This window comes from Akebia trifoliata, chromosome 16 (assembly GCF_017979445.1).
Source record: "Akebia trifoliata isolate Shusen 1 chromosome 16, ASM1797944v1, whole genome shotgun sequence".
Lineage (NCBI taxonomy): Eukaryota > Viridiplantae > Streptophyta > Magnoliopsida > Ranunculales > Lardizabalaceae > Akebia > Akebia trifoliata.
In genome coordinates, this window is record NC_141390.1 from 19,377,468 (window position 1) to 19,399,552 (window position 22,085).

General features: G+C 33.8%; 2 protein-coding genes across 2 annotated transcripts; both read left to right on the forward strand.

Annotated features, from left to right (window-relative positions):
• The first annotated feature begins 9,752 nt into the window (after positions 1–9,752).
• Positions 9,753–17,611, forward strand: LOC147382737 (protein PHR1-LIKE 3-like). The gene is made up of 6 exons (XM_086428628.1): positions 9,753–10,149; positions 14,882–14,958; positions 15,387–15,441; positions 16,246–16,327; positions 16,418–16,487; positions 17,002–17,611. The coding sequence occupies exons 1-6, from the start codon at positions 9,978–9,980 to the stop codon at positions 17,425–17,427; spliced, it is 882 nt and encodes a 293-aa protein (XP_086284754.1). The 5' UTR covers positions 9,753–9,977; the 3' UTR covers positions 17,428–17,611.
• A 2,988-nt stretch (positions 17,612–20,599) lies between these two features.
• LOC147382738 (putative calcium-binding protein CML22) lies at positions 20,600–21,824 on the forward strand. Its single transcript, XM_086427133.1, is given in 5 exon segments — positions 20,600–20,848; positions 20,945–20,950; positions 20,953–21,146; positions 21,236–21,407; positions 21,508–21,824. Coding segments are annotated over 5 exon segments (663 nt in total). The 5' UTR covers positions 20,600–20,655; the 3' UTR covers positions 21,606–21,824.
• Positions 21,825–22,085: the final 261 nt, after the last annotated feature.

Consider the following 22,085-nt stretch of genomic DNA (forward strand, 5'->3'; position numbering starts at 1 on the left):
TAAAAAGTCAGAGATTTAGAGGGATTAGAAAGAATTAGAGAGATTGAGATATTTTTAAAGTGTTGAGAGTAATAAATTATTTAGAAAGATATGTGTAGACACCACATTTTTTACATCCACCTAATCCGATAATTCGACACCTGGTCGCGGTGGATTCCTAATAATGAACGTAAAATATGCGAATAACTCGAAAACTTGTAAAAGATTATCTTCCGACCCGCTTCATTTCTTCATCTCTTCCTTAGTATGCTCAACGTAGAAATTACACAGCTTAGGATCGTTACATTTTACATCCGATTAGGCTTAGGTTCACCACGTATTTCGATGACCTATAGACCTGTTACATTAGAAAAATGGGACATCGTAACTTAGAAATAATCACATTAGAACACAAAAGAAGTCACTCATCGAAATTCATAAAAATCGACAAGATGATCAAAATACCCTTGAAATTTGGAACACATCTAGAAATCCTCACGATTAGGAAAACTGAAATTTCATATGAAATGACGAATTTCTACATAAAATGACAAGATTTTCACATAATATGATAATTTTCATGACATGGAATAACACCAATCGATCACATAAAATAATGATATTCATTACATGGAATAACCCTTATTGATCACGATGAGACAATAAAATTAAAATTTTAATTAAGAAATTGGATATTGAATTCTCATCGATTAAAATTAAAATTTTACTTAATACACCTCAATGTGAAAATGAAATGTTGAATTGAATAAAAGGTGGGTGTTAATAGTATTTTTTAAATTAGATCTTAGGATTTGTTATCCACAAATCATAAAATCATTATCACCTTATAATCAAAAATCCAAATTAAACTTAAAGAAATGTCAACTAGTCGATTGAACTAATTGTCAACTAATTGAATCAACCTCAATAAACTTATTGAGCCATAAAAGCCAATCATTTAAGGACCAATTGATCAAGGCCATTTACCCATCAACATTCGATTTAAATGTTTTAACCAATCTTAAAGAAATGTCAACTAATCGATTGAACTAATTGTCTACTAATTGAATCAACCCCAATAGACTTATCGAGCCATAAAAGCCAATCATTTAAGGATTAATTGATTGAGACCATTTACCCATCAACATTCGATTTAAATGTTTTAACCAATCTAAAAAAACAAACTTATTAATAAATATTCAAATCAATCTTAAAAACCAATATAAAATCGAGTCATTAATTAAACCATGAATTGGAATCAACTAATTAGGCGAAAATATTAGGAGGTGCTTTAATTCAAAATATCCGAGATCCATAGGATCTAAACCCTTATCTCACACGTTTTCTTTCATTTGACCAAGAAGTTTCCAAAATGTTTTTGTTTTTTAAACAAAAACATATATAAGGGCATCGATAGACCCTTTGTGAGGAGGACTCTCAGACTCTCTTTCTCTCTCACGTCCACTCTCACCCCTTCTCCACTCTTTTTGGACAATAAGATCATAAAAGGAGAAGTTGAAGAAGAAGAAGAAGAAGAAGCCGAAGCATCCCTTCCATCCTCTTCTCTTCCCTTGGCACGAATCCAACCAAGCCATCATTCCTCTTCCATTCGCAAAAACCTAGTTGGGGCAGCCATCTCCTCCTTTTTCTCATTTTTTTTGTTCAGCCCAGACAAACCAACAACTAACTTCTTCCTCATCTATACTTCCCCACTTCTTTTAATACCCCACTAGCCAACCTCCTCTTCTTCTATTCTTTCAACCCCCAACCAACAGTCGAACCTCCTTCTTCTCTCTTCTCTATTTTTCTCACGTCTGATAGTATCATCTTTGTCTTCTTTGCTTTTTTATTTATTTATCACATAGCGGTCCAAAAATCATCCCTGCACTCTCTTAAGTCTACTTGCACGACCTATACAACCACAACAACCTCTCTTTGCTTTATTATTTGACTTGATCAACACCATAATACTCATTTACATCCCTTCCTTTCTCTCTATCCAATCGTGCCCACCTTGCTCTCACAAGTTCTCGATTGGTTCACACTTGAAAGAATTATATCGCGGCACACCTCCACCATTCAAGGTAAGTTCAATTTTTTTTAGTTGGTTTTTTTTTTTTTTTTCTCTCTTCCTTTATCTTTTTTGTTAGTTGTTTGTTCTTCTTTTTCCCTTTTAGACCATTGCATGAATAGTCTTCTAGGTTTTATTTAATCTGATAAGTTTTTTTTTATATATGATCAATAATGATTTTTTTATATATATTTTGTCCTTATGATCGAAGTATGTCTTGTGTTACATGATAAAATCTCATTGATGATACCAATTCGTCCCTAGATTATTATCATGATAATTTGTTCTAATATGGTGAGACTGAAAGCATTCAAGAAATACCTTTATATGATTTAGTGTTAGTGTCAATATTTAACCAATTTGATAGATTATACACACGTGTTATGAATTTTTATCAAGTTGAAAATTATTGATGGATATGAATTCTTAATCCATTTCAGGAAAATCAGTTGTATATATGAATATTTCCAATTTGGTAATTTTTTTATGAACATGATATTTTTATTGATTTGACAATCATTGATACATTTGAGTTTTACTAATTTGAAAAATCATTGATACATACAAATTTTACCAATTTGAAAATCATTGATACATTTGAGTTTTACTAATTTGAAAAATCATTGATACATACAAATTTTACCAATTTGAAAATCATTGATGCATGTGATATTATTTTACTAATTTGAAAATTAGTTTATGCATTCTTACCAATTAGGAAATCATTTTATGCATGTCATGAATTATTTTACCAAATTGAAAAATAATTTTATATGTGATGATTTTTTCGGAAAATTGATTCTTATGCGATAATTTTATTATTTTACTAATTTGAAAACTTAATCATGCACATTGAATTTTACTTTGGTAAATTTTACCACATGAACCTTAGGGTATTATACATGATTTAGGCTTTGTCAAATTATTTATTTCTCCTTTGTGTACGAAATTTGAAGAATTGTGTAGTATTTGAAGAAATCTCAGTTGTACGATTCATTGGACCAATTTGACTTGAAATGATGATTGGACCCTAACCTTGACCTTAGTCTTCTTTCCTTGATCCTAGGATAGTTTTGGATCGTAGTAGAGATCAATCACCTCGATTGAGCGGGTTCGGTGCCTAACACCTTCTGAAACCCATAACTTGATCCCTTGCCCATGTCTTTTACTGGTGGATCACTCTAGATCCATTTGGATTTATTTGATTCCTAGACCTAAATTAGGTGGCGACTCCCCATTCTCAGAAAATTCTCAATTTCATACCACGAGATACTTTTTTATTTCACCACAAAAAGTGTCGAGACATTTTCAATGTAGGGTATTTATAAAGTTATGAAAATTTTGAAATCCCCCCCGCCCCCCACACAACGAATTTAAAATAATCATAAATCCGTTTGTGGGGGGGGGGGAGATTTTCAATTTTTCGAAATATCGATTTTCGGGTTAGGTTGATAATTGGGAAAAGGGGGGATTAAAAAATATTTAAATTTTTTGAATTTTCAGGTTTTATCGGTTGGTGTTTGATTTCGGGTTTGATTCGGTTTGGGAAGATGAAACCCAGACTCGAACTGATATCTATCAATTTTGGTTCGGTCTTTTTTTTTTCTCTCCGATTTTTGGTTCGAGTTTCGGGTAAAATGTACAACCTTAGTCGGGATCATGTGTTTTCTCAAAAGTCATTATTCATGAGTCAACGTATTTCAACACTTTATTAGTTTATATTTATATTCAAATAATTATATATATATATATATGGGTCGGGTTCCTGCAACACACATTGCGACACACATATAGACAACGTGTTTGTCCTATATGGGCAAAAATGTTTGGAATGGGCTGATTTTTTGTGAGGATGATCTCTGTGATGAGGGGATCATCCTGGCAAAAAATCATCCCATTCCAAAACTTGTAACCCCATCAAAATTGATTTACAAAAATTGGACGGTCTATAATTTTTCAACAAAAATTGGACGGTCTAGAAGTTTCATAATGAGCTGATTTTTGGCAAGGATGATCTCCTCACCACAGAGATCATCCTCACAAAAAATCAGCCCATTCCAAACATTTTTTCCCATATAAGACAAAACGCGTGTCTCTATGTGTGTTGAAATGGTTGTCGTTTGAACCTGACCCTATATATATATATATATAGGGAAATGTTCAACACCCTAAGCTTTACCCTACACTTTAACAAATGTGTTTTGTCCTACATGGGTTAGAAGTTTTGGAATGGACTGATTTTTGGTGAGGATGATCTCTATGATTAGAAGATCATCCTCACTAAAAATCAGCTCATTTCGAATTTTTTAGCCCTATGTTTACAAGTTGAAAAATCGTAGACCGTCCATTTTTTGTAAATCATTTTTAATGGGGTTAGAAATTTTGGAATGAGCTGATTTTTGGTGAGGATGATCTCCTCACCATAGAGATCATCCTCACCAAAAAGCAGCCTATTCCAAAACTTCTAACCCATGTAGGACCAAAAAACGTTTGTTAAAGTGTAGGGTAAAACTTTGGGTGGGGAACGGGACCCATATATATATACACGAGAAGGTTCTTAGTCAAGATCAAAATAATTAATTTTTATCAAAAATGAAAAAAATCCAATTGACTTGGTCAAATTTTATTGACTTGATTAATCAATGTTGAATCTCAAACATGTCGATGTGAATTGTGAAAGGTGGTACAGGTTCATTGTATTCCACAAAAATCGTGATAGTTTGACGCTCCTTATTCATACTCTTTTTGTAAGCTCCCTTCACAGAACCATATATTTATTGTTTTGGGATACACAAGCACATATACTTACGATTTTGTACGATTCTGTGAAGGGAGTGTACGAAAAAAGAGCGTCAAATTATCACAACTCATTCCAAAAATATGGTACTAATCTTACCACCAATTAGTTTGCTTCCTAGTGGCTCACGATTTGGCCTAAAAATGAATTTAGTAACATTAGTTCGACCTGCTCCAAGCGTAACAACCGCCATCAACTACATGCGTTTTGACCTACTCACCACAGCCATTTGAGACCAAAATTCCATTGTAACTTAAGCTCGCATCAATCTGTCCAAATTGAAAAACAAACATAAAATAGTACTATACAAGTGAATTACTTGTCGTAGTGATAAGTTGACGATTGGAATGTTGCCATCTGACATTTGAATACCCTAGTAGGTGGCACGTTTAAATGCACATGTATTACAAATATTTATTTATTTATTGTATAAGGGTTCAGTTATCAATTTGAACTGGATCAAGTTGCACCCCTAATTACAACACATCTTGGGGTGGTGTTAACAAAAGTTGGTGTGGCGATAGAAGCTCTTAAAATCATTGGCAGGTAGAGGTGCGAGCCCAGTCATGCTTGAACCAACCTTGTTGGGGCTCATAAGAGACTGGGCTTTCAAAACTCAAGACCAAGCCCTCACGACCTTAACTTCGGGCTGGGATGGGCTGGGCTGGGCTGGGCCAGGTCAGTCCTAGAATATTTCTTTGGGGGCACCAAGTCAATTGTTTTGCATGCCACGTGAACAAGCTATCCATTTAGAAATGAAAAACATGAAGAAGACGACCTTGGAAAAATAAAAAAAAAGCTAGTTGTGGGTCCACTCCCAAAAACAATGAATGAAGACCCAATTGTGTGGGTTCAGAGAGAGAGAGAGAGACAGTCATTTTGAAATGCAACGAAGTCATGTTTCAATGATGGATCAACTGCCATTCCTGAATAAAAAATATCTTAGATTTAATTTTTAATAATTGAGGATCCAACACTCCAGTGAGTTACATAACTACCCAACTCCATATCTCCATCCCACTCCACGTGACATATTCTCATATCCATCGACCATTGGAACGACTTAAATCATTCATCTTTTCTTCTTTGACAATCATATTTAATCTTGGATTAAGTGCCAATCCAATGGCTGTTTAAAATCCTATCATGATAATCCTTGAATCCAACGGTTATAAATCATCAATCAAGCTGATCTTTGCACCCAAAAAAGAATTTTCAAGTACACAAGATCAGGATTCTTCTTTATGATTGATGATTGGTGTTTAGTTAAGTGCTACCAGCTTGTCTTCAAGGTCTGGTTGGCTAAGTTGAAGTCCAGCTCATGCATGGTCCCTGCCTTTGACTTTTAGAAGTCAACTTGCATTGACTTGACCTCCAAGCCCTTCCCAAATGCATGGCCAATAATTGTGCTTATTATAAGTTGTTTCTGGTTATTTTTAATCAAGTTCTCATCACAAGTCATAACCTCAACTTTTGAAAATGCCAGAGATGATAAAATTTAGGGAAAATTACTTAAAAGTCCTTGGCCAAGGGTTTTCTTTCTTAATAATCCTTAAATTTTGGACGATAACTTCATAATCCATTTAGTTAACTATTCCTTTTTTCTTCTTAATGGTCACTCATATTGTTGAGCTCATCACTTTTTATTTATTGTCGAGGTCAACATTTTTATTGTTGAATTCACCACTTATTATTGTCGACCTCACTACTTTTTATTTATTGTCGAGGTTACCATTTTTTATTGTTGAATTTGATAATTTTTATTATTGACATCGACACTATAAAACCGACTCATTTTATTTATTTATTATTATATATTTTTTACTGAGATTTTTTGATTAAAATACATGAAAAGATCGACTAAAAACTTGACATAATGACTGTCTAGAAGATTAATTTCAAATCAAAAGAACCATCTTTGATCGATTTTCATAAAAAAATGAAGTAAAAAAAATTGAAAAAAAATCATAATTATCTACATACGTCTTGAACAATGCTTGGGAAAACCTTGAAAATGACTTCTTCTTTCTTCTCAAATCATTAACGTCAAAATGAAGCCTCATAAATACGATTGAGATGCCTCAAACATGGGAAATGTGAAGAGTGAGGTCGAGGGACTTATTAGAAAACAAAAATTTTTACCAAATGGACTATTAATAGAAACCCTAAAAATTAGGGATTATTTAGGAAAAAATTCTTCCATCAAAGGATTTTTAAGTAATTTTTCTTAAAATTTATATTTTATTCTCATCTTAGATATAAAATATCATTTGAGTTTAAAAATGTCCAAGTCATAATTTAACACTAGATATATGTCATGATTGTGCGCTGCCTTTTTATTGGTTGTAGCTTTGAAATGGAACAAGAGATTCCAAAGTTAGGTTTGAGTACTAATTTTTTATTTAATTTTATAATTTTTTATTGGAGAAATTTTATCTTTATAAAATCTAGAAATTTATAGCCAACTCAATTTTTTGATAAGAAGTACGATTGAGAGATTGTAGCCTTGATTTTCACAAAAATATTGAAAGGTTTTCATCATTTTTCAGATATAGACAATCTTGCTGAATCACGTAAATTTTGTATCGTGTGCTATTTTTATTTCTATTTAAAATTTATTTTTATTATTGATTATTGGACTCTATTATTCTACATATTGTTGAACTTTTTTTATTTTTTATTTAAAGGTTCACATTATCAATTTTTTTCGACCCACTAACAATAAATTAATAAACGAAGAAGAAATAAGTTTGTTGGTAATTATAGATTCTTCCGATTATTATGATATTGGTTCTACGAGTGATATTTATATTATAGAATAAGAATAAAGAAAAAAAGGGATTTAATCGAAACGTGAAATAAAACATGAAAAGTAAGCCCTAAGCAATAAAAGAAGATTTGATTGCTCTGGTCTATTCTAGTTAAATAATGAAAAACGACGACTTATAAGCAATGATTTGAAAATGAAAACCCACCAAAACAATAGGGAAAAGGCTTACCAGCCCAATGTTATTTTATAAAGGAAAGGAAATTTCAAACTTCAACCAACATTTGAGATGAAAAAGAAAAAAAAGAAAAGTTTCCTAGAGATAAATACAATTTTCTCGAGATCCATTTACTCGAGAATCCCTAAGACGATTCTCCGGTATGTCAGTCAGTCATCCGTTTGATGGAGAGCATCAAACCTCGTTTGAAGCTAGGATTTTATCATTTATAAATGGAAAATATGGATGATGTCTTAACCACCACTACCACCATAATGGAAATTCTTTTTGTCAGAAAGCTTATTGTCCCTTTGTTTTTGTTCAAATGTACATAAACACCAATTCTATAAGTTGGTGGATGGGCAAATTGTAGGGCCATTTCAAAACCTTCTTTGACTATTGTTTGTTGTATTTCTTTCAGATGGCCTCACACTATCTTGGGGACCTAAATGGATTAGGTTTCAATCATATCGGATAGAAATTAAATTGGGTCCAAATATTTTTTAACATTACTTACTAGTGATAGGGCCCATTATTACTTACTGCTTTTATTTTATAATTATAATGGAAAAAATAACCATTACGATTAACGTTTTAAGAACCGATTCGAGTTAAACCCTCCCAATCCAGTTAAAAATTTACTTTATGTTAATTATAAATATTTAAAATCTTAAAACTCATTTTTAAGAAACTCGCTTCACGGTCTCTAAATATATTAATTCCAAATCATCCTAATTGGTAAGGATTTGTCTAAGTTTTAAAATCATATGATGGTCAGATTTAAAAATTACCAATAAATTCATATTGATGCATATTGGTACCCAAATAGGGGAGGTGGGGTATCATTATTTTTCTGAAATAAATTTTTTGCGTTTTCTTTTTATATATTTACATGACAATGCAACTCTTTTTTTCTTTAAACGATAAAAGAAAAAAATAATAAATGTATTTCAAGGATATTTATGAAAAATAAAGGTTACGGAGCTTGATATAATGTCCCGTGAAGGCTTGGACATTAGAATTCTCACATGAATATTTGTTACTTAAATGAGACCAATTACTTGCACATCACAAATTGCAATTGCACTTCAACCTAAAGAAAAATCACTGAATTTTTTTTGGGTGCACTAACTAGTTGCAGATCACCTAGAATCAATTGCACTCCAACTTAAAAAAAGTGTTTATTTATTATTTTATTTTTATTTTTTAATTTGCATTGTATTTCTATTGTAACATCATAAGAGATAATTTTACACCAAATTAAAGATAAGTACTCATCATTAACATGAGCTCCAACACATTTTACACCAAACCTATTATTAGCAAGAGTTCGTGTAGATTTTTTCTTTAATTATAGATCTTGAATTTTTCAACATCGAATCTAATGTTTATGAAGCATTGGTAACGTAGTTCCTTTTGATTTTCAAGAAGAAAAACAAAAGGAGTGCAATCATTTAGTCGGGTACGAAAGATAAAGAAAAAAGAAAAAAGAATGTACTTTTAACCGGTCAAGAAAAAGAAAATGATGAGGACAAACAAAAATAGATATGCAAGAAAGATGGTTTTAAGTGGAGTGCAATTTGTATTAGGTGATCTGCAATTAGTCGATCCCAATTACATAAAAATATAAAATTTTGTGATTGAACATCTGTCCATCCAACTTATAATAAAAAATTATAATTATTTAAAAAAGAAATATATATTAATAAATAATTTTAAATCCATTTAAATAAGCTGACTCATTGAATCAAGATGAAACCAAATACCGGATATTAAAACCATGATCCATGATTCATGATCCAGATCCACACAGCTGAACTTCACTGCCACCCCAAACGACAAAAAGCACTGCACAGAGTAAGTACTACAATCAGTAATAGTTGCTCTAGTTTTCTTACTGTTGTAGGCCCTGTCCTCATTTGGCTAAAATAAACTTTAAAAAAAAAATGCCAACCCAACCTCTTCTTATTAGTCTCTCATTTACGGATTTAACACAGCTTTTACTGTTTTGGAGAGAAACTGTTTTAAAAACAAAGAAACCCACAAAGTTCTTTGTGGATTTCTTCTTCTTCTTCTTCTTTTTTTCTTTGATTTTGTAGGAATTCTGGTTTGGGTTTTTTGTGTTTTTTTTGGTTTTTTTAGGAAAATGTATTCTGAGATTCACCCACTTGATGATTTTCATGGATCTCTTGATGTCACCAATCTCTCTGGAGATGCTTGTGTGGTTCTCACCACTGATCCCAAACCTCGTCTTCGGTGGACTACTGAGCTTCATGAAAGATTCGTTGATGCTATTACCCAGCTTGGTGGACCAGATAGTAAGTTTTGTTTATGGGTTCTCTTAATTGCATTGTTTGTTCTTTTATTTTCTGAAAATCTTTCTTAAATAAATTTCTTGAATTCTTCTCATTTTTATTTTATCTTATTTTTTTTAAACTTTATTTCCCAATGTAGCTTGTTGGGGTTCTGTTTGTTTCAATTTCCAATGTTGGGTAGTGCTGAATTTGACTGATTAAGGAGTTGGTTGCCTGATCAAACCTTATTTACGATGTTTTGATAGAAGGGAAATTGAGTTTCCTCTAATTTTGTTTTAATTGACAATGATGGGTAGTGCTGAATTTGACTGATTAAAGAGTTAGTTACCTGGTTGAACCTTTTTACGATTATTCGATAAAAGGGCGATTGAGTTTCCACTAATTTTCTTTCAATTTCCAATGTTGGGTAGTGCTGAATTTGACTGATTAAGGATTTCGTTAACTGGTTGAAACTTATTTACAATCTTTCGATAAAGGGTGATTGAGTTTCCACTAATTTTGTTTTAATTTCCAATGTTGGGTAGTGCTGAATTTGACTGATTAAATAGTTGGTAACCCGTCGAACCCTATTTACTATCTTTCTGATAGAATGGCGATTGAGTTTCCACTAATTTTTACCATTTGAGACTATTTGTTCTGCTATAGTTTTCTTGTTTCCATGCAAACTGTAGAGCTTGTATCCAAAACCCACGACCAACACCAAAGGTCTTACCCCACTACCCAATTCTTTTTTCCTTATAATACTTCAAGAAGAATGCTTTATGCACTTGTTCTTTCTGCTTGATTGCTTGTACTTCATTTTCTTTTGATGAAAATTTGCAATTGGTGAAGAAGCATATACCCATTAATGGGGTTGTTGGCCATGTGATTCTAGAATGCAAGAGTTCACCAAGGAGAAAAAAACATGGCCAGACCGTATAAATAAATCTCTGGGACCATATAATCCATTAGTTTTGTCATAAATAATTGAGTTGTGTACAAAATAGAACAAGTATTCTCCTTTGTCTTTTTCCTAGAAGAATATTCTTCATTTCAAGTGACATATTATTGAGGATTTAACTAGGATTGAAATGCATACAGACCGCACAAGCCTATTAAATTCTTGGTTACAGAGAACAAAACTGGGTTTGTTTTTTAAATGCATTTTTCTTATATCAAATGGCTCTATTATTGTTCTAAAATTAGATAAGTCATACTTGAACCATATGATGTAAGCATCAAATTTTATTCGTCACAGATGGAGAAGAATTCACATTTATAGAAGGGTATTATGTTGTTCCTAAGTTATCCACTTTGAGGTGAGCTGTGCTCTTAGTGTGACCTCTTTCATGTTGATGGGGCCTTGTGTGGGAGACCGTTTAGATGATTGATGAGTCCCCTCCGTCTTACTAAGCACTTTCACATCTCGTATCGATACATTGGTAGCTATCCAAAATTAATCCGTGTATTATTTTATGGCTTTCTTCACAAAATTCCTTCCTGGGTTAGTGATCAGAATCCCAATTCTACTTTTTTGAGCCAACCAGCATTCAACCCTGTGATTTTGTGATACTTTCTCCATAATTATTCATTCTATCAACAGTTTCAGATGAGAATTTTCATTGCGATGAGTTGGCTCTTGTTAACAGGAGTGTCAGTCCCATTTGAGAGAATTTCATGGCCTGATTTTGGATTCAAAAGAAAATCATGACATTCTATCCAGATAGTATTTGGAAAAACACACTAAACTTTGAACCTTTTAAGTCAACTACAAGAGGTTGTTTCTTAATGGCTGAATAGAGAATCCACGTGGCATCGAATGTAGAAGCTTCCTCAAGTGATGCATAACAACCAAACTAATGTTGCTTAAGCATTTCTGCGAACCTACCATCAATCTAAGTGCCATGCATGATTGCAAATTGGCCAGCAAATTATGATACCAATGGAAACTGATAAACAGTTTCCACAACAACTATTGGGTCAAGCAGTTGGTGGTCAATGGATACTAACTGTTCGGTGCTGAATTTGCCACCATAGCTTTCCAATTTTGTTGTTATTTGTCTAGCTAACAGTAGCAGTCACAAGTTCTGTAGATTCACAAGTACTAGACAGCAAGTTCTATGCATAAAATGTTTCATTGTAATGTTTCTGATGAGGTTCTTAAGGTGTTGTGCTGTCCTGTTGTTTCAATTGTAATGAAGCAGAATAGAAGCTAAATGCATTACTTCAGTGTCTCATTTTCTTTCACTTGCATTTGTTTGGGATGCTTGTTGAAAGCAGCTCATCTAATATACATTAAGCAACTCAAGGATGTTCTTTGATTTTTTCCACATGGCCTTTTGAATGATAACTATTACCCAACGAGTTGGCTTAAAGATGTATAGGTGAAGGATGTTCTTTGATTTTTTCCTCATGGCCTTTTGAATGCTAACTATTAGCGAACGAGTTGGCATAAAAATGTATATGTTCTTTTTAACAAAAGAATTCTCTTTCATTTCTAGCACCTTTTTAATTTGTTGTTTTTTTCGTAAGTTTTGTATACTATAAAAAAGAAGAAGTTTATAATAACTACCAAAAGCCAAAATTGTAATGAGAGTAAGCAAATGAATGTCAAGAAGCAGTGACAACAGAAATGTGGAAACTAATCAACCTATCAAAGAAAAAAAGTGGGAAGAATTTGATGGCATCAGGTACATTGACTCTTCCTCATTATAGGGCTTGTTTGAACATCCAAATGGAATTTATCTAGTTTGGCACTATTCAATCAATGATTTGGCTTTTTTTCTAAAGGGAGGGGCTAATATTATTTGTTATTGAGGAAATTTAGATTCCGAGTTTGAGTCTAAAATCTCTTTGGCTAAAGTAAGGTCTTGGTTTGATGTGCCCATATGGTTTTAGCATTAGTCGTCAATGTTTAAAATCTTTTCTTGAGACAATGCTTTGGTTAGGAGAAAAACCAAGATGGTCTCAACTGAAATATTTTGACATATTCTGCAACACTCCAAAAACTCCAATATTTTGGAGTCAATGTTTCATTCCAGTCTCGGGCAAAACTGAAATGTTCTGCCAAAACATAGTTGAACCATGAACCATGCCCTTAGTGTAGTTGTATTTGTTAATTTTGATACAATATTGCGGTATACTATACTTTTCTGTTTTTCCTTTAGTATTTTGAATTGATGCATTACGATAGTTAAGAAAACAATGGATATTGTACTATGGGTATTGGGATGTCATTTTTAAGTGTGGCTACTGAGTTGTCACCTATTCTGTCAACCATTTATGTACTCTATACTCATGTTTAGGGAAAAATGTTGACCCATCTTTTTGGTTTCTTGCTTTTAATTTTGGTCAACCCAAGATCAAGAAATTAGAAATCGAAGATCGTGGATGTAAGAGGTAAATTTCTAACTTCCTCAAAGATTGTTAAAAAAAAAACATAAATAAAGGGGGAGACTTTACCGTGTGCTTTTAGTCAGAACACCGTTCCACCTTTGGGTAAATACTTGGACTTCGTAGAAGACGATCTCCAACAAAATCTCTGGATAACAGGTTCTGATCAAGTTTTAAAATCTCTCATTGTATTGGTTTTTTTCCTCCAAAGATCGAAATGAAATGAAACCAAAACTTTCTCTTTAAATTATTACATTTTAGTTTTTATTCTTAACTAAATATTGAAAACTGTTTTTTAATGTTTAAAGTGGAAACTAGAATTAGAAATCACAATTTTTTTCCCTGCTTTGAGGTGTAAAAAATTGTATAGATAATCCTAAGACCTGAATGTGCTTCTTTCCTGCTGAAGGAAGCTACTGAGAATCCATCAGGCCTTGATGCCCTGGTCCCCTTCAACTCCCTTATCGCTTTAAGGATCTCTCCTCCTCTTCAGCAGGTCTTTCCACCAAACCATATATCTCCTCAGAAATCCTATAGAACTCCAACCCTTCAATATCCAGCCTCTAATATTGTGCTCATAATACTACCTGAGTCATACATTTTCACCTGATATCTACTTTTGTTTCATTTGTCACAAACTCCTCATCTAAGATAGGCCCGATTTACCATTTTATTTTCTATAAGCATTAACAATTCAGGATTATATATCAAATTTTAATTTCATGCTAATAGGGGAAGTAATTATATGTGAGGTTCCCATTATTTGTTTGGCATGATTACCTTTCAGTAACCTAAATCTTCTGCATAAATAATCCATGGGCCTGTGTTTCTTTCTCGCTGAATATTATTTGACACATGGCGCTGAATTAGAAGAAAAGCAAACAACTTCTTGTCAATTTTCATGTATTTACTTGAGATCTGTGCTAGGAAACTCTCTTTTCTCAGCTTCGGAAGCTGTACGGATTATCTTCCGAAGTGCCAAAAAGGAAACTTAAGCTCAATCTTTCAGAAAAAAAATGATGTTATAACAGTGATGTGAAAGGTGGGTTTTATGATTCAACAATCAAACTCAAAGTGTTGTCATGGTCATTGACTTGGCTTCTTGATCTGGTTTCTCATTCCTTAAATGTTCTAAAAGCATTGTTCTGACTTACTGCGGCTATACCTGAGCTATTGCATTCTCACAATCAAAATATACACATTAGTAACATGAACTGTCATGTCTGAACTCTGACAACAATAATATGTATGTCTTTTTGAATTTTTTTCCGATGCCATTTAACCCTCTCATATAAGTAGGCTAAATCTTCAAGTTAATTAGTGACTTTATTTATTGTGGGGCTTTTCCTGAACTTCCTTGCAGAAGCAACACCAAAGACCATCATGAGAACAATGGGTGTAAAGGGCCTCACCTTGTACCATTTAAAGTCTCATCTTCAGGTCTGTTTCTGAGCATATAGAGCTGTATTGAGGACAAACAACTAACTTCATATTTTTTTTTGTGTGGTTTCTCTTTCGTTTGGAGCAGAAAGTTTAAGAAGCATGATTAGGTTCAACTTCTTGGAAGTTGTAATATTTAGTAGCTTTTCATAACTTAGTGATTATTGAATTTCCATTCACCTCCTTGCTCTCTGTTACAGTTGTGAGTTTATTTTTTTTTTTTTTATGAAAATATTTTATCAAGGAAAAAGTTTTTACAAGAGAGAGAAAAGCATTTCCAAAGTTGAACAAAATATATCTAACGCTTGATGCTAGTATGTGTTTTCAGCTTTAAAATCAAACTCCCAAGGTGAATTTTTGCTTCGTTTGGTGTGTATAAAAATTGGGCTGTTATCTCTCATGCATTCTTGGCGACATACCTTTTGCAGAAATACAGGATGGGGAAACAATCGTGCAAGGAGTTCACCGACAGCTCGAAAGATGGTATCTGTCTTAGTTACTCTCTCATACATGAGCTTAGGCATTCATATTTGCATGCATCATACCTGAATATGCACCTTTCTTTTTTTTTTTTGTTGTTGTTGTTATTTTCCTTTTTCTGAATGTATGATGCAATAGTGTGCATGGTTCAAGGTTTTGTTTCCATTTTAGAAGGTTTCAACATAACATTCCAATTTCAGCCAAGATTGGAAAGCAACTATTGACCCCAAAACAATATCTTGGAATTGTTTCAGAATGTTTTGGTCGAGACCGTTTCAGTTTTTCTCTCGAGCGAAACATTGCCTCGAAAGGATATTTTTAAACCTTGATTTTGCATTTATGCTTCCAGAGGAATGTCTTTATTTGTTGCAGCATTGAGACTTTGTCAGTGGGATTCCTTTAATTCCCTCCCCTTGAATAACATTTTGGTGCCTCTATGGATCATTAGAGTGTTATTCCTTTCACCACATTCCCCTCAAAGGGCTGAAGGGAAATGGTGCATCAAGTTGTTCAAAGGGCCGAGAAACTCTCTGCCACTATTTCACTATTCCTGAACAACTTGGAACCTATCCTGACATATTTTGATGTCTGAAGCTGAGTAGGATGGCCCTTACATAAAGATAATGCTGCTCTTCAATGACTTGTTCACGAAAGATCCAATTATTTCTTAAAAAAACTAAACTAGAGAAATGTCTCTGACACCCTTCACTTTCCTACTTGTCAATTCGCTTCAAAGTGAAAGAAAAAATTACTAAAATTCCTTTTTCCCCCCTCTTGTTAGTTAATGTTACATCCTTGGGATTGCAGCTTCTTGTATTGCGGAAAGTCTGGGTAGTGATTCACCCCCATCATCATCGTCTTCGAGAATGATGACCCAAGACTTGAACGAGTATGTTGTAACTCTACCCCTACCCAGGTTTTCCAATTCACTCCCTCTCTCACATCACCAATTCTGTTTTGCTTTCGAATTTTTCAACAGTGGTTACCAGGTTACGGAGGCATTACGTGTCCAAATGGAAGTCCAAAGACAACTCCATGAGCAACTTGAGGTCTGTTTTTTTCACCTGTAGTTCCTGAGGATTTATTCTCATGGTATTCAATTGAATCTTCCTCGTGGTTTCAAATCTCGTCCGAGACTGAGATGACTTGGATAGACAAGGAGTCTCAACTGTGCATGATCTCATGAGATAAATGAGATGACTTGGCCGAGATTTTGAAAATCTTGTCTGAATCAGTGAAACTCATCCGAGTCCATCGAGATTTTGTATATTTTATTTAAAATAATTAATTTTTTTAGAATTTAAATACATATTATATAGAATATGATTTTATAATTAAACATCTTCTAATCAACCTTATTTTATAAAAAAAATTATGATTATTTTGTATAAATATATTTGAATAAATAATTATGTACCGAGTTAAATGGTTTAATCTAGTCCAAGACAAGTCGGTCTCGTCCGTGAACCAGACACGATGTCAAAGTGAGATTGAAAACCATGATCTTCCTCTATGTAGATGATGAGTTAAAAAGTATCCCTCTCATTTTTTTCCTGAAACCAGGTCCAACATCGACTCCATGTTCGAATCGAAGCGCAAGAGCAGTACCTACAATCTATACTAGAGAAAGCTTGCAAAGCTCTTAATGAACAAGCGGTGGCATCAGCTGGACTTGAAGCAGCTAGGCAAGAACTCTCTGAACTAGCGATCAAGGTCCCAAATACCTCCCTCAAACTGCCTTCTTTATCGGAGTTTGCGCCCGGTTGTCTTGAAGAGAAATCGACTACAAATGGGCTGGCTAGGATTGGGGACTGCTCTGTTGACAGTTGTTTGACTTCAACTGGAAGCCCAGTATCTTCGATTGGTGTGGGTCCACAAGCTGTTACGATGAAGAAAAGGTCGAGGCCGATGTTTGCCAGTGGGGAGTCACTTGGTTGGGAGAGCGACATGCAGCAGGACATAGCATGGATGACAAACAACACTCGATGACGAGGAGGCCCGCCTGACCCCTTGCCGAGATGTTTGAGCTTTTGTGTGATTGGTCAAATCGATTGATTTGTTGCTTACTGTAACATCAGTGGTCTGTATATTTTTTAAGCAGATCTGTGTACTTGGGGGGACGCCTTGCAATATAGTTGCATACATGATGCTAAGACGCCACTTTGGTTCTTAACCTTGTCAATTTGCATGGCTAACAAACAGGTGATAATGGTATTTTTTTTTCCCACTTTTCTCATTGGACTGATTTTGAGGGAGATGTTAAAATTGGGGAGTAACTAATGTTTAAAAATGAAATTGATGGCAGGACCAAAAGGTTGTCAAATTGGTTGGATATCTGATTCAATTTGGTTGAACCTATTTACATAAAAATATGTGATTTTTTTATCATAAAAAAGTTTGATTATTTAAAATGTAATCTGTTCTGAAAATCAAAATTATCTTGGAAAGATACCATTTTAAATTTGGGGTATTTAAAATAGTTCACAAAAACTGATGATTCAATGATCGAACATTCTTGGAAAACTACTGGTTCTTTCAAATTCTACGATTCTATATGGGAGCAAATAAACTTTATAACAAATCTGTTTGGCCTTGTTTTGATCACCATCCAACTGGTTTTTAATTTAAAACACAAGATTAATTGGATTAAGTTGAAGTTATAACCTAAAATGGTGAGGATATAATTTGTAGCATGTTAATTGTATTGCAGGCTTGGCTGAAATCATAGTTAAAAAATTCCTACATTACTAAATATCTCGGTCAAAACAACCAACTCTTAGTAGGCCATTTAGTGTAGTTTGTCACTCATATTCATATTGAAGTTAGTTACTTAGAGAAACTTTTCGTGTCATATCTATTTCAATTATCACTGTTGCATTCTGAATCAAAGTATGTATGAAAGAAAAATGCACAATCAATCATCATTTATTGAATTTGAAAAAGAGTCCAAAGAAATGGTTTGCTCCTCTTATTTCTCGATGAATATAGATACAAATGGTCTAATGAGAGCAATAATTTCTAAGAATGTTTGAAGCATTTCGTCTTTTGAGTAGAAGAATCATTTTCAATTGAATTGATGCGTATTCAAATCATAGGAGCTTGTAAGTTACAAATGTAAAGAATTTCTTCATAAAGTTGTGCTCAATTTCATATGTGACAATTCCACCAAGATCTCTGTGAGTCGGGGGAAGGGGGGGAGAATCCACTCAAATCAGATAATTTTAGTAACGTATCAAGGAAGATCTCTAACAAAGGAACACATAATCAATTTTGAAAGAACTTATTCAAGTATGAATCTATCTATTTCAAGGAAAAAAACAACTTGCATAATATAGTAATATAGTCTTAATGATGTCTGAGTTTTGTCTCAATTTGTCTTGGTTGAGTGATCTTACTTTTGACTTATGTGATCTTTTAGGTGGGACCATTTACTGTTAATTACTCTTCAACTTAGTCATTCTCGTTCTTTCCTTTATGTATAGGTAACATTCATCATCCCAGAGAAGGTGATCAGATATAATATATACATATATGCTTGACATTAAAGCTACTTTGGCATCTTTTTCTTTATTAATAGGTCCAACCCACTTTCATGTTTGCCTCATAGTATAGTGGGGTGGGTGCTTTTTTCTTTATATATCTTTCCCTTCTCTAATTCTCTTCATTTGTTGCTGCAACTCCCTTAGATCAATCAATGGCCATGAAAGATTCACCAGGTAAGTTTTTTTTGTGTGGTTATTTCGAACCAATTTTAATAGAAGAAGATTGAATGCTTTTCATTAAACATTGTTTTGTTTTGATTCCACCGTTGCCGAGTTATAAACAATAAAATTGCTTCTGTTAACACTCAAGTTCTAGTTTAGAGTGCACTTCATCATGAGCTTGGCTAATCTAAATCTTCACCAAATGTAAATAATTATTGGATGCTATGTGTATCAAATTTCTTAATAAGCTTCTCCTCCGAATGTTCGCTAGCCCTTTGTTGCATGATCGACTCTATTGTGGTTATCTTAATGTTAATGGGTAGTTTGGTTGATGTGATGTGTTGTTCTAACAAAGACCATGTATGCCCTCTGGAGGCTGGCTGAAGATACCAAAGGAGATCTTTGATTCTATTGAGGTTGTGTGTATGTGTGTGTCTGTGTGCGCACGTGGGTGTGGATAACATGCAAGGTTTTCCTTGCCAAGTGCCTCGAGGCATAGTCACAAATTCGCCGAATTCTATAAAAAAATTCACCAAACAAGGGCTGAGTGATTAAATTGGTGAATCAAAGAATTAATTGGCAATTTATTTGATTAATCTCTGAATAGGGTAACACTTTTATCCTTGAACTTCAAAATATATTTTTCGAACAAGATAGTGCTTTTAAGGAGGTTGAAACCCCAAAACATCATTTGTATAATCCCTGAAATTTTCTCGAATTTTTTACAAAACTTTCCCAAACTTATCTGAGTTAGCCAAACTGAACCCCCCACTGAATAATTGCTGAATCCGAGCTTGGTTATAGTGCCTTCAGGTTCTAGAAACATTGTTATTCCCTTTATCTTTTCTTCAATCTTAGTTGTTCCTAGAAACGTACTGATATAGTAGGAGAGATGGAAAAATTAATAATTAATAATGGCGCTCGATAACTTCCAAAGGCTTGGTTTTCTTGAATTAATTCGAAACCTTTCTCTTGCCTTCCTTTACCACAACCGAACATTCACTTGTACTAATAAAAAAAAGTACTATAAATGCAATTAAAACCAAGAAAACCAAACCATCTTGTATATGACCAAACCATCTTGTATAATTCTCTTTTATTTTGTTGTCTTTCTAGGCGACTCATATTTCTCTACTGTATTCAGTTTTGATTTTGTCTTTAGTCTTTCAACTCATACAAACCATCTTAATCTCATCCACACTCATTCTATGAAAATGTCATTTTGTGATTTTATCTGACATGTGAGTTTGATTGGTATGCATCATTTGCACTTTTGAAGCACATCTCCCATCTAGCCACCCAACTCTAGTTATTTGAGTGAGCGATTTCCCACAAGAGGAAAACTCATCAATTTGTGTCATTTGTAGAGCAATTGAAATGCATGCTTTTGAACTCATATTCGACTTTTCTCTCATATGTAAGGACTACCCTCAATTCCTTTAGTGTCATTCCTTCAGGTACATCTCGCATATGTCCTGCACTGAAGTCATTCTTCTCGGACAAAGTCGGTGGCATGCTTTGCCATTGCAATTCACCTAGCAAGTATAGGAGGCTGGATCCAAAGCTTGAAAAGAAAATGGTGGAAGCCATTAAGAAAAGAGCCTCATCAGGACAGAAAACTTTCAGGTCAATTAACAGCATAATCATGAGGTTCCCCCAATTCAAAGAGGGGTTGAGAAACCTCAGGGGTTTATTCGATGAATATGGTGAGCCTCACCAATTATTTTATTTCTATCCTCATAAAATGGACCAACTTTTTTTTTTTTTTTTTTTTCCATTAATTTTTATTTATTTATGTTTAGATGAGGACTCAATGGAACTATTGACCGCGAGGAACTAAAGAAATGTTTAGCCAAACTTCAACTCCATTTCACAGAGAAGGAAATAGAGGATCTCTTCCAATCTTGTGATGTTGATGGAAATGAAGGAATACAATTCAATGAGTTCATTGTTCTCCTATGTCTCATCTATCTCTTGATTGACCCTTCTGCCTCTCCTAATACGGTACACTTTAACAACCTTAATTTCTACATATATGTCTCCATGTTACGATTGCAGATTGATTACTTTGACTATTTTTGTATTTGCTTAAGCCATCGAAGATGGGATCACAACATGAGGCTACTTTTAATACAGTAGTTGAAGCATTCTTGTTTCTTGACAAAAATGGCGACGGAAAAGTGCATAGGAAAGAAATGGTCAGGGCATTGAATGAGGCTTCTCCTTGGGAGAAGTCCCCTGGGCACATCACCAAGACACGATTCAGTAATTCCTTCTTTCCTTTATTATACATGGTTTTAATGTCGGTCGAGATTTTTTTAACTTTCTTTCTTTTTTTGTCATTGGTGTTCCGTGAGTGTTGCAGAAGAAATGGACTGGAACAATAGTGGGAAGGTCACCTTCAAGGAGTTTGTCTTTGTATTAACCAATTGGGTTGGTGTCGATACTGATGAAGAGAACTAGCAGTTACAATGAAAGATGGGTGAAGTTATAGACACAGAGTATGGAGCAAGAAAGCACTCTTGAGGTAAGACTGGAATGATGGAATTTCTCCATATAACCAAAATGTTCCAAACTTGATCTATCTATGTAACCATGTTGTTTGTTCCTTGAATTCAAATCTTATTACATTTTCTTTTGATCTATGTTGAAGTTATTATTATTATTATTATTGCTTCTCCATATATTCTCATTCAACTATGTTTAAGTTTTTCATGCAATTCGACATAGAGGGTAGTGATTCATTGATCTGGATATCGAGAGGTCTCGTACCTTGTTGTGTGATGTGGGGAGTATAGTTATCTGATTTATATTAATCTCTATTTCATTAGACTTGTTTTTTTTTCCTTGTTTGAGTTCCATTTCTATATGTTTAATTGTACAATGATGTTTATACCATAGTTAATAATTCGGTGGACGGGGAAAAATGGTATGGAAATAAAT

Bases quoted from the DNA above. Each gene is read 5' to 3' on its own strand.
- LOC147382737 (XM_086428628.1), top strand. From the start codon at position 9,978: ATGTATTCTGAGATTCACCCACTTGATGATTTTCATGGATCTCTTGAT. The intron at 15,442-16,245 runs GTATCTGTCTTA...TTGGGATTGCAG, and splicing joins CACCGACAGCTCGAAAGATG to CTTCTTGTATTGCGGAAAGT. The intron at 16,328-16,417 runs GTATGTTGTAAC...ATTTTTCAACAG, and splicing joins ATGACCCAAGACTTGAACGA to TGGTTACCAGGTTACGGAGG.